General features: G+C 36.1%; 1 protein-coding gene across 2 annotated transcripts in view; it reads right to left on the bottom strand.

Moving 5' to 3' along the window:
• The window catches only part of LOC143255987 (uncharacterized), a 46,148-nt gene that overhangs the window by 9,091 nt on the left and 23,368 nt on the right, over positions 1–13,689 (bottom strand). For both annotated transcript variants that reach the window (XM_076512496.1, XM_076512497.1), the window contains one exon: positions 480–624. In XM_076512496.1, the coding sequence (XP_076368611.1) occupies positions 480–624 (145 nt within the window). The remainder of the gene's footprint in view (positions 1–479; positions 625–13,689) is intronic.

Genomic DNA, 13,689 nt, shown 5'->3' with positions numbered 1-13,689 from the left:
AACCTCTAACGCTTGATATTTAAAAGTAATTCCACTTTCCAGAAATATAGTATTCATAATTTATTCTAAAATTCCTTTACAAGGAAACAAAAAAAGTATTTTAATCTGAATGAAAACAACCAAACACCTAAATTCATACTAAACCTTCCACACCAGCATGCATTTCAGAAAACAAGTAATATTTCATGTCCAGTTACACGACGTGACGTCACATTTTCCACGTGAAGGAGCAGTGAGTTCATCGCTTAAGAATATGTCATATAGATGACAGTGACGGCACATTTCATACTAAAATACGTCTGGAGATTCTGAAAATACATCTGAAAGTGGGTCACGTTCTGATTTTCATAAAGTCTTGATTATCCACTAAATATCATAACTTAATTATCTTCTACTCACCAACGTCCGGATTAACTTTGTGGCATAATGTTTATTTACTCCAACAGAATAATACGTTTAATAATCGCGTGGAAACTTACCGCTTTTCGACATGCCAACCAATATGCATTTCTTCAGACGGCAGCTTTTGCACGAGGTCCGGTTTTTCTTGTTAATGACACACTGACCGTTGTTTTTACATTCTCCCAGTGCCGACAAGTTGTTGTAGGTTCGTCCGAAGAAGGACTGAAAATGAGATATTATTAATACCAGGCCATAATCCACACACACACACACAAGTTGCTGAAACTTTTTTCATAAACCAGGTAACAAAACTTAAAACATGTTAAAGACCAGCAAAGGAGTCTGAGTAGGGAAGCACTGATAAAAAAAGAAAATGTGTGCCTCTCAATAATTATTATGAAAGGAATCATGAAGTTCTACACAAACTGATGTAGTACATACCTTGTTAAATACGTACATATAAGAGACTCAATGAAATCCTCAAATGACTTAGTGTGGGTACACAAATCGTCTAAAGAAAAGTTAGAAAAATAACAGATAAAACTCACGACAAGAGCAAAAATAAGATTGCGTTGACAACCTATCCTGCATGGATTAGTAGTTAGGGCATTCACTTTCCAATCATGTGGTCGGAGGTTGGAATCCCTTCACCGATAATGTTTCCCTCCCCTTTCTGTCACGGTAAAAAGTAGTCCAAGAGTTAATAATATATATTGTGTATATGTGCTTTTCCTCGAATTTATCATTTCTAAATTAAGGACGACTAGAGCAAATGGCCTCTGAATAACTTTGCCCTAAATTCAACAAATGAACAAAGCTTTGGCACCTACTTCATTTTCCTTTATAGCTACTTTAGTTTTTATTTCTCTCGTAGTTTGAGATTTTATTACATCCTAGATGCATTTATTTGTTATCTGTAGATATATTTCTCTAAGAATAAGAAGAAAGCTTATAGAAAAAAAATCTGTGGTTTACTGAAGGCAAATTGTTTTTTAGTTCGAAGAATGTTGTATTCGAAGAAAGTTTCGCATGTTTAGAGCAATTGTTTTGTAGTAAGTTTCGGAAATGGTAAGAACATCAAAGATTGATATAAGAAACACTTCATTGGACCTGAAGAAAAATGTTAAGATACGCATACGTTCAGTATACATAGTAAATTCGTCTAAATAATGTTTTGTTGTATCAGAAACGAATATATTGGAGATTAAAACCTGATTTTATTTTCTTAAAAGATTGATAAAAATTCGTTATTTCTTATCATTGTTTGTTTGCCAGTTTTTGAACAAAGCTGTTTGTGAGCTGTTCACGTCGAATTTACAGTGGGAATCGAACTTTGAATTCTATCGTTATAAGTGCTGCTTACTGCTCAGCCGGAACAGAGGATTTTCTTTTACACCTTTGTCGTTTGGCTAGCGAGGCTGATACATAAGATTTTAATTAAAAGTGATCAGTTAATTATTAGCATGGATCGACAGAATTCAAATATTATTGTTATTTTTATCGAAGTCTCTCCACAAGTGAGGACCTATACAAAATATTTTCAAATGCTCGTTCAAGGCTTAAAATTGTATACAACAGCTGGGAAATTAGGGTTAACAGAATGTCACACTTTTAACTGTTACACCAGAGGCATCAAGAAATCGATCACATAAAGATCTGATTAGAACTGTGTCACAGTTTTACGTTATGATTTCATTAACAAAATACCTGTATAAATCTTTGTATGAATGGCTAGTGTATTTCTGTTTATGATTGTTGTTGTCAAGTTGTGTGGGTCTTAGATGCAGACAATTGGTTTTTGAATTTTTTGAAGAAAGACATCCTTTGTTTTTTTATATTAATTTCATTAATTTAAGTGGTTAATACGATTAAAATACTTTAAATATTATTAGTATTTGCTGTTATCATTATTATTACAATTAATGTTAAACATATGAAGGTTACTTTTCATTGTGTGAGAATTTAGGTCTAGCTGCAATACTTTAAATTGGCAGAATCTCGCGAGACATTGGCATTACGACTAAAAATAGGGTTAATAGCGATAAATGTAAATAGTATTTTAATATTATAAAGGTTATACTATTATTGCATACACGTATTAGCTTAATGCTATATCGTATTATGCAGTTTTTTCTCTAATTTTGGAATGGCAAAAGCTACTCTACGGTTAACTGAGCTAACCTTCTCTAATTTTTAGGAGACAAACTAGTGAAAACAATATATAGTCAATACCACCTCCTGTCCCACAACTTGTGGGCAACTCTAATAGAATAGTGGGATTTGACCGTCATTCTTATAACGCACACATGGCCTCAAAATGCGAACGAAGTACGATTTTGTTTTGGTGGTAAAAGAGCGATAATAGTGGAGTATCGGATCCACAGTTTGGCACGCTAAACAATGGGCCACGCTCGGTTAGGATTATGTAATTCTCGTCAGTTTACTTTATAGAAATGTCTTTATCAATACCGCTTGTGATTTAGTTCTGATATAATTAGCTTACTTTATAGCCTGAAGTTAAGCCTGGCGTGAAAAGGTAGTTAGGGCCCTCAACTCATCATCTGTGAGTCTCTGCTCTAAATCGCCATTATAACAAACATGTTTGCCATTTCAGCCGCGAAGGCATTATAACATGATGGTCAATCCTATTGTTCGTTGATAAAAGAGTAGCCCGAGAGTTGGCAGTGGGTGTGTTGAATACCTGCTTTACTCCTAGTCTACTATTGCTAACTTAGGAACAGCTAGTGCAGATAGCCCTCGAATAGCTTTGCACAACATTTAAACTCTTGTTGCTTTACAATTACTTTTACTAATATTATATTCAACATTCTAATTTACCAGATACGTAACTCCTTGTATGAGTCTCAGTCACTTTAATGTACTTCATTTTACTCAACAGTTTACGTATTAATGTTTAGCAATATACGTTACTAGTTATTCCGAGAAATATTTCTTCACGTATTGAACAGAGAATAAATACATAAATTATCGAAAACAGTATTATTTACGCAGCAGCGTATCAGAAAACAACAACAACTAAATCAGTGTTTTCTTCTATGGTTTCTAGTGTTCCTAGGCCTTTTACTAATTAACCAGCAGGTAACCGTAGAAGACAAGAACAGTGCAGCACAAAACCCGAACCTACCTAGAACGTGTGTAGTCACGCTCCTGCTTAACAGTTCCTTGTTAGCTCCATCACTTCCCTCCTTCCTCTGTACCACCATCTATCCTAGCATTCCTTGCGTGTGCCCTACTTTTTTTGGTTTAAGGAGTCACGAGCACAAGGTTTATGATAAAAGTCTCATCTCAGTCATATTCCTTACATTTTCTCGCTATTTCTTCTTGTTATTATATTAAGCTTATTTTCAGCGTACAACGCCGCTGAGGCTAGGTGATGAAACCTAATGATGGGTGAGACTCAGCAGCGCCACCTTTTGACCTAATAAACTGTGCAATATTGAGGGATACACCCGCATCGAACAATACCATACCGGAAACAAGTATAGGGGTTATTTTCTGAGTTGTGATTTCTGAGTTTAACTCGAGCCTTTTGCGGGTGGGTTAATTCGCAACTTGCTTTATTTCAAACAGAAAATTCGTGTGATGATGGCACGTTCGTAATAGATGACATTCAATGTAAATGAGTTAGTGACCGCCCCCGATAAAAAAAGTTCAGAACTCTGGCTGTAATAACATATTATCAAGACACTTTTGAATAAAACTAAGGGATAGCTTTATGTTACATACTAGTGGGATGGACGTAGAAATGTTATTCTTTTGATGTCTTCCTCCCCCCTCTAACACTGGTATACGTATTTAAGATATCACGCATTCCGTGATGCAACGATTTATAACAATTGTATGTTGCTTCAACATTTCATTATTTCGCGCTATTCGTAAGTTTTCTGACATTACATCATGCTGTGAAAAATTACAATCGTCAAAAGCACACATACATTTTCAAGTTTGTATACAAACTCGCTGAAATCAACCCAAGAACCTATATAATACAAACACATTAAAATAAAATAAACTTCCATATCAGCACAGAAATATTTGTTTTTGATGGAAACGAACAATGGTGGTTCAGATTTGTTTTGTTTTAACAAAAGCAGATTAGGTTGTGTCCACTGTGTGGAGTCGAATCTCGAATTTTAGTATTGTAAATTCGTAACTGTCCAATCGGGAGCAAAAGCAAGGTAAAAGGGCAGTCGGTTTGTACTATAAGTACAATTATGGGAGCGTGCAGAGTATGAAAATTAAACGTTACGAACAAGGACTGTGCAGGATATGAAAAGTAAAGGTTATGAACAATGACTGTGCAGGATATGAAAAGTAAACGTTACAAACAATGAGTGTGCAGGATGTGCAAATTAAATTGCTAGGAACAATGAATGTGCAGGATGTGAAAAGTAAACGCTACAAACATAAAACAAGCGGTTATATGGAGTAACCATACCATCTCGGCCAGTTGCTCACAATCGAAAGTACATAAGTGCGACTTTCATATAATCGAAAGCTAAAGACGTGGTTTCATGAAAACGTAAACTCATCCAAGCATAAATCAAACTATGAACGTTTACCTTCCTTCGGTTTCTTTCATTCTTCCCGATTCAGACATATACCACAGTTTATAAAACAGGAGTGACTTAGACTTTCCTTCTCATTCATTGTTATGGTAATAAATTATAAGAAAAATCAATTATATCGTATTCGTATTTTCAGCTTGAATGACTCTTTCAGAAACATATAAGATACAACATTCAAATATGGTTGTCTCTAATTTAGAACTGCCGACCAAAGTGAGACGAATCGGTGAGAAGCACCTACCACCAGAAGGCTCCTTTTAGCTGGGATGGATTTTCAACTGAGATGTTAACCACCAGGCTTTGCTGGGGAACATTAAAAAAAAAAAAAACTATAGGGTGCGTCAACTTTGAAGTACTCGTGTAAAGCGTAAACGTTTTATAACTTTATTATATTTGAAACAATAAGTTGCCTAATATACTTAACACTATAACTATTAGCTGTTGGGTTGGTTCTGAGTCGAATTTCGTTTTAACATCAGTTAAGAAATATGTCAGGGCAATACAGAAAGCATTCGATTTATTTAATAACGTTACTGTAATAATTTGATCAAACAAATATTTAAAATAATGTACTAGATAGTGCGAAACCTCTGAAAGCAACGCGAAAACAACAGTTAATTTGACATAATAAATACAACATTAATACTATTTACTTACTGTACACTGTATGATTAAAAATGAACAAGTCGTTAAAAGACGGTTTATATTCAAAACTTGTGCTTTTTCCGTAATTTCATACGTTAACAAGGAATTTTTTTTACACTTGCCTATATGTATTATCGCATTTCTACCTCAAGTATTCGAATACATAATACACGAACGTATTCACAATCAGCGTTTCATTTAGTTTCTTCAAGAAACAAAGAACTTGACCAAATAGTAACGGTAATAGCCACCGATACTTTCGTATTATGAACTATGTAGAAAGTATCAAAGTTTTCTGAAAACCTCGTCTTTCGTTCAAGCTTGGCCTCGCATGGCCTAGCGCGTAAGGCGTGCGACTCGTAATCCGAGGGTCGCGGGTTCGCGCCCGCGTCACGCCAAACATGCTCGCCCTCTCAGCTGTGGGGGCGTTATAATGTGACGGTCAATCCCACTATTCGTTGGTAAAAGAGTAGCCCAAGAGTTGGCGGTGGGTGGTGATGACTAGCTGCTTTCCCTCTAGTCTTACACTGCAAAATTAGGGACGGCTAGCACAGATAGCCCTCGAGTAGCTTTGTGCGAAATTCAAAAACAAACAATCGTTCAAGCTTTGTTTTCAATGTTCCGCTCACATTCATAACGTAAAGGAATTTCCTCCTTGTTTTATGGACCAACTGTGTCGCGTGTTTTGGCCACATGCCACGTGCCATTTAATGGTGTATAGGTTCGAAGAATCACCAGTCCGTGGACCAGAAAAGACCTATTTTTGTAAAGAGGAAAATTATTTCAAGAAACGGAAAGGGTTGTTGAAAAAAAGCGATTAGAGAGAAAATTAAAAAACCCAAATTGAAAAGGAAATGATAAAACACACCCAAACACACATATATGAAGGTAAACAGAAATAGTTTGTCCTCCTAGTGTAAAATAAGTGAACTGTGGAGAAATGGCTGTTTGCTTGTCTGTTTTTGAATTTCGCGCAAAGCTACTCGAGGGCTATCTGCGCTAGCCGTCCCTAATTTTGCAGAGTAAGACTAGAGGGAAGGCAGCTAGTCATCACCACCCACCGCCAACTCTTGGACTACTCTTTTACCAACGAATAGTGGGACTGACGGTCACTTTATAACGCCCCCACGGCTGAAAGGATGAGCATGTTTGGTGTGACGGGGATTCGAATTCGCGACCCTCGAATTACGAGTCGAGCGCCTTGACCACCTGGCTATACTGGGCAACCTTGAAAGTAACCATCAAATTTTACTACATGAAAACGTTTTGAGCATTTTAAGTCAAACTCCAGATTCGAAATAAAAATGTTTTGGCCGTTTCGGCTTCATATAAAATGGACCCGGCATGCCAGGTGGTTAGATCGCTCGACTCGTAATTTGAAGATCCTGGGTTCGAATTCCCGTGACACCAAACATGCTCGCCTTTTCAGTCGTGGGGGCGTTATAAAGTGACAATCAATCCCACTATTCGTTGGTAAAAGAGTAGCTTAAAAGTTGGCAGTGGGTATTGATGAGGAGCTACCTTCCCTCTAGTGTTACACTGCTAAATTAGGAGCAGCTAGCGCAGATAGCTCTCGAGTAGCTTTGCATATAATTCAAAAACCAAATAACCAAAGTATTTGAAATACTTTTATTTTTTTAATGAAAGAACATATTTCGAATAAGTAAGTAACTTAGGAAGTATTTATTTTGGAACTTACTAATTATAATTATTTATAGGTAATAACAACTGCTTTGAGTATAAACCTTTATCAGTGCCCATTCGAAAGTTTTTGTTGTTGTTAAACACAAACGTACCAATGGGTTATTTGTACTGTACCCATCATGAAGATCTGAACCCAGATTGTAGCGCTTTAAGCTTTCAGATTTACGACAGAATAATTACAACAAATAAAGAAGCCAAAAGAGATTCGCCTGTGGGGTTTGGAGCACAGTATGTAGATTCCACACCATTTACTTGGCATTTATGGAAGGTAATTTTCTAATATCCGCACGAAATTATTTTCCGGAAAATATAATAAATTATTCAGTGATGACGAGAAAACCCACTTGTAAAGAAAAATATATATGTAGAGTAGCGAACAACGTTTCAACCTTTTTCGGTCATCGTCAGGTTCACAAAGAAGGAAGAAGTAACTGACCGATAGCTGACCATACGTTTGAAAGGGGTTGTGTAACTGAGTATAGAAATGTAGAGGGCGTGCTTAGATGTTTGATTATACTTATTAATATAGGTATAAAGGTGTTCCTTTGTATTGATTTATTTTGTGCTTGAGTTGTTGTATAAGTAAGGCTTCTTTAATTTTGCGTTTGTTTATGTTTGTTTCTTTATTTAATATTTGGGTGTTTTTTTATGATTATGTTGTGTTTATTTGATTTGCAGTGTTCGAAAACGTGTGAAGGTGACTTTTTATGTTCTTTGAATCTGGTTTCCATTTTTCTACTTGTTTCTCCAATATAGAAGTCGTGGCAGTTATCACATTGTATTTTATTAATAATGTTGGTGAGGTGATTGTCAGAGTAGTTTTTACATAGTATAGACCTCAGTTTTGGGCCTGGTTTTTGAATAAATTTGGTATTAACTGGAATGTCATATTTTGTTAGTAGTTTTTGCCAAATGTTGGTTATTTGTCTACTGATGTCGGGAATATATGGTATGCATCATTATATGGTTTCGTGATTTTTTGATTCGTGGCTATCTTGCAGCTTCAGCAGTTGGAACTTCTGTAAAGAGGGATATAACATCGAAACTGGCCATTAAGGCTTTATGATTAAGTTGATTTAGATTAGACTTGAAATTAAAAGAGTCTTTGATGAATGAGCTGGCTGATGTTACATATTTGGAGAATGCCCATGCTATGTATTTACCAAGATTGTAATTAAACGATTCATATGTGGACATTATTGGTCGTAATGGACAATCTGGTTTATGAGGTTTGGGGATGCCGTATATTTGTGGTGTGCGTGAGTCAGTTTTACGTAGGTAGGAATAAAGTGTTTGTGAAATTGTGTTGGCATTTTTCATTTTTAGTAATATTTTGTTTAGTTGCATTTCGTGTGTTTTTGTTGAATTTGTGTGTATTGATTTAAATTTGTTTGTGTCTGATAGGATGTTCAAGCCCAAAATAAACCAATACAAAGGAACATCTTTATACCTATATTAAAATAAAAATATATATATTCAAACATCTAAGCACGCCCTCGACATTCCTACACTCAGTTACACAACCCCCTTCAAACATGTGGTCAGCTATCTTTCAGTTACCTCTTTCTTTCTTTGTGAACCTGACGACGATCGAAGAAGGTCGAAACGCTGTTCGCTCCTCTGCATAAAACATTTTCTTAACCCAAACCAGCCTTTTTTACATATATAATTACTTATTAAAAACTTTCACTTGAAAAGTTGTCGATATGTTTCCAAACAAACATGTCAAGCAGGAGTAAATATCTAGTTTCTTAATGACGAGAAACCCACTTGAAATAAAAATGTATCTCAGGACGGCTGGTATGGGTATTAACTGTATCTCAGGGCGGCTGGTATGGGTATTAACTGTATCTCAGGACGGCTGGTGTGGGTATTAACTGTATCTCAGGACCGCTGGTATGGGTATTAACTTATCTCAGGACGGCTGGTGTGGGTATTAACTGTATCTCAGGACGGCTGGTGTGGGTATTAACTGTATCTTAGGACGGCTGGTGTGGGTATTAACACTTATTGACAAGCAGAGAACAACGTTTCGACCTTATGGCAAGAACGGTCTGTTGCAAACTCTCTCTTTTTTAACCTGAGGATGACCTAGGAAGGTCGAAACGTTGTTCTCTGTTTATCAATAAAAGTAATACCCATACCAGCCGTTCTGGAATACCTAGTTTCTACCATTAGTATCGTCAACACTTGATTGGTTTTACCATGAAAATAAAATAACTTTTATTTATTTGTTTCAGCTTTAAAAGCCGCTTTGATCTTGAACAGAAAGACAAGTTTATTTGTTTTCGAATTTTGCTCAAAGCTACACGAGGGCTATCTGCGCTAGCCGTCTCTAAGTTAGCAGTGTAAGACTTGAGGGAAGGCAACTACTCATCATCACTCACCGCCAACTCTTCAGCTACTTTTTTAGCAACGAACAGTGGGAATGACCTCACTTTATAACGCCCCCACGGCTGAAAGAGTAAACATGTTTGTTGTGATGGGGATTCGAACCCTCGATACCAAGATTTTGAATCGAGCCCCCTAATCACCTGGCCATGCCAGGCCTAGAATGACTCGAGAAAGAGAAGACAGTAGTTAACAGCATTCATCGCTAACTCTTGGGCAACTCTTATCCCATTGAATAACGAGATTCTAACAACGCTTTTATATAAATCATTCAATGCTCCAAGGTATATAGGCCCGGCATAGCCAGGCAGTTATTGTAATCTGAGGGTCGCAGGTTCGAATCCCCGTCACACCACACATGCTTATCCTTTCAGCCGTGGGGGCGTTATAAGGTGACGATTAATCCCACTATTCGTTGGTAAAAGAGTAGCCCAAGAGTTGACGGTGGGTGGTGATGACTAGCTTCCTTCCTTCTAATCTTACACTGCTAAATTAGAGACGGCTAGCACAGATAGCCCTCGTGTAGCTTTGTGCTAAATTCAAATCAAACCAAACTCAAAGCGTAGAGTGCATTTTTTGTGGCAAGAGTTGGGTACCAATGAACATCCTTCACAAATTAAGCCTGTTAATGACTAGCTACAGTCACAGTGATTATGATGAAACTGAATAATAATTGTACTTGGAAGTTGAACGTATACACAGAAAGCTACTGTTAGCCAACACAAAAGGAACCCGCAGGGCAGTCTTATTGGAGAAGAGAGTGAAAGAGAGAGAAGAGGGTTATTGAGGAATGCCCCTCAAGTGAATATTTGTTCCAAAAAAACACGGATTCTTTATTTATCATCAGCTTTTGACGATTTAAAAAAGTAGATTTGTTGGCCATTGTGTGTGTAGGGGGAACAACTGCGCTACTGCTACTACAGAAATAAAACTGGGAAACTATTAACCAATTTATAAACTGTTAACCAGTTTAATATCCAGTTTCTGGAAATAACTCGAGATGTCAAACTAGTATACAGTTACCCGAAATAGATTTACGCGTAGTATAGAAACACTTGAATGTACGTATATCTAATGCGTAAAAAACGCATCCAGAAAAAGCTAAATACAGCTTTTGAAATCTACATATACCTTGAAGAAAATAAATAATCTATCTATGTATTAAATGGAGAAAGTTTCAGTGGCCTGCTGTTTGACCAGCTATTATAGAGCGTTAATCTAAAGCTATACGGAGTATATTTGTTAAATGTATATCAGTACAATTGTCCTTATCCTAACACTATAAAACTTATATATATATATGTAATGCTCATTATCAGTGACTTGTTTTGATGTTAACCAAAACGTCTTATTTTAGTATCTTCGGACCAAAATGTATTCATTGATATTATAAAGGCTACAAATCGTAAGGTCTTCATTAGAAACATACCTTCTTAACTTAACAAAAATCGCATTCCTCAGTTTGTAAGCCTTAAATCGATGATATATTAAGGTTTTAAATATACGTAAAGTTTGTGTAAACAAAAAGTAGTAAGCAAAACGAATGCATTAATCGAACACTTAGATAAATAATTTACACCAATTTATCCAACTATTTCTAACAGTTGGCTCTACAGCAATCTTCCCTTGATGTATCTGTTATGATAAAGCATTTGGCAATATAATTATAAAATATAGCACATTGAAAAACATCTTGAATGGGCTTGTAAGATTGTGTGTTTTTTTAAATCACAATATCACAGCATCTTTAACCAGACGGTAAGTTACGAGGGGTTTTCTATGTTCGATGTTTTATTGTGTTTTCTCCTCGTTGGGTACTTAAGCTATACTGCTTCCTTTACCTTTTCATATATCACCAAGGACAGACGGACACAAAAATGAATTTTATGTCTCCACTGGTTACGTCTTTAAGATTTAATGATCCTTTAACACGATCGTTTGAGGCAGAAAAAAGAAAAGAAAGGGGAAAAAAACCCGCAAGTGAAAGGTTTATGAAGCTGTCACTAGGGGCAGGAAAAAAGTCAATGTTCCAGTCAGAAAGTTTAATAAAAGTTCAATTTACTGAAGTGGCAGGTGATGAAACCACTCCTTCTGACCATGCTGTTTCTATAGGCCTACTTTATCTCACCGTAGGGTGCGTGAAGCGAAGACACGAGATGACAAGACGAAACAGCAGACAGACCAAAGAGGTGTTTAGAGTTATGTGACGTTTTCTTATGAAAGAAGATTCTCTTTGTTCAAGCCTAAGTACTTCTAAAAAGATCAATAGGCTTTTGTCTCTTTACCTGAATATAACTTTATAGGACAAACAACGCTGTATTGTACCAAGGACAAAACGTACGACCCTTGGTTGTTAAAACGAGAAGAAAAAAATAATTTTCTATTCGTCCCAGCGTTTGAGTTTCACTACTGCTTGTAGTAAACATCAAGAGCTTTTGTTAATAAAGAACTTGAAGAAGTCTTTGAGATGGGTGTGAAGAACGGTATTAGAAGAGGAAAGATAAAAAGCGACACACACAAAACGACTATTGCCATGCGATTATTCAAAATATAAGGTATCGAAGTTGTAGACTAGGCGTGCTTCATAGTCAGGACTCAATCACACGTTGTTTGAAGATAAAGGGATTAAATATCAACCTTTGCTTCAAATGACTGTTAGATCTAAATGTTGTGAACTAAGAGTGATCATATAGAAAATGTTGGTTAAAAATTCTCTGAAAGACGGTGTCACATCAACTGTTAGATCTAAATGTTGTGAACTAGGAGTGATCATATAGAAACTGTTGGTTAAAAATGCTCTGAAAGACGGTGTCACATCGATTGTTAGATCTAAATGTGAAATGAGTATGATCATATCAACTGTTAGATCTAACTGTGAAATGTGTATGATCATACAGAAACTGTTTACTTGTTAGTTTCCAATATAAGTACAAATTTTCACAATGGAGTAGTCGTTCACGTGAGTCTAATCGAATGAAGGTATTTGAGCTGAACGTTATAAATCGATCACCGACAAAGAAAAAAGAAGGCTGAGACAGACTTCGGGACCACGTGCAATAAACATTCGGATTCACAGTCTGGTACACTATACATTAGGTTACGCCCAGCTTAACTGTTCATTCAACGTACTGTAAAAAAGATGACATATTTTAACTGGCATATCCAAATGGTGTGAAAAACGATCGCAAGTGATCTGCAGTAGTTAAACAAGCTGTAAAAGATGACCACACATTATCTGTTATATCATTCGTCACAACAACTACCAGTCTTATCTCCTGGTTTTTTTACCACCCTCCGCTCCTGCTTTAGTGGTTAAGCATCAAGTCTGGGAGCTTAAAACGCTCAAAATCAAGTTTGTTACCTACGGTAGAAACAACATAAATAGCCAATTGTGTAGTTAGTACTTAAGAATAAACAAGGAAACCATAGTGCCTAATTAACAATGTGATGGAAGAAATTGAGATAAATTGTAAGTAATTGTTAGTTTAATATATGTTCGTTCTAGCACTAAACTTGTTTCTCGATTGCTAGCACATTTTAACATTCTTTTCTTCTGTTTTCAATATTCATAACACATCATTATACATAATAACAGTTATAACTGCCTTCCAGGCAAGTTTAAGTACCAGTTCCCGCGGAAGGATACTGGGCCTTTTCTGTAATTGTCTGGCAGTTCCACAACGATGGAAAATAATGTTCAGCATCCACGATAGAAAATATTTTATTGAAATTTTGGTTTTAAAATGAGCTATCATCCCAACATTACATCACAGAGTAGATTTTCTTGAAATATTTCTTTATATACAGTTATCAATGAAAGTGTTTCGCTTTTATGTTGCAATACATATGAGGTTTTCACTGAAGTCAAAAAGTAAAACAAATAATTTTTGTTTACCTTTGTTTTTATTCTTTGGTATTTGAAACTTCCTCCTTTTTTGTTCGAATTTTTATTGGTTAA

The sequence above is a fragment of the Tachypleus tridentatus genome, chromosome 7 (genome assembly GCF_004210375.1).
Source record: "Tachypleus tridentatus isolate NWPU-2018 chromosome 7, ASM421037v1, whole genome shotgun sequence".
NCBI classification, from domain to species: Eukaryota; Metazoa; Arthropoda; class Merostomata; order Xiphosura; family Limulidae; genus Tachypleus; species Tachypleus tridentatus.
This window is presented reverse-complemented; position numbering and strand designations above follow the sequence as displayed.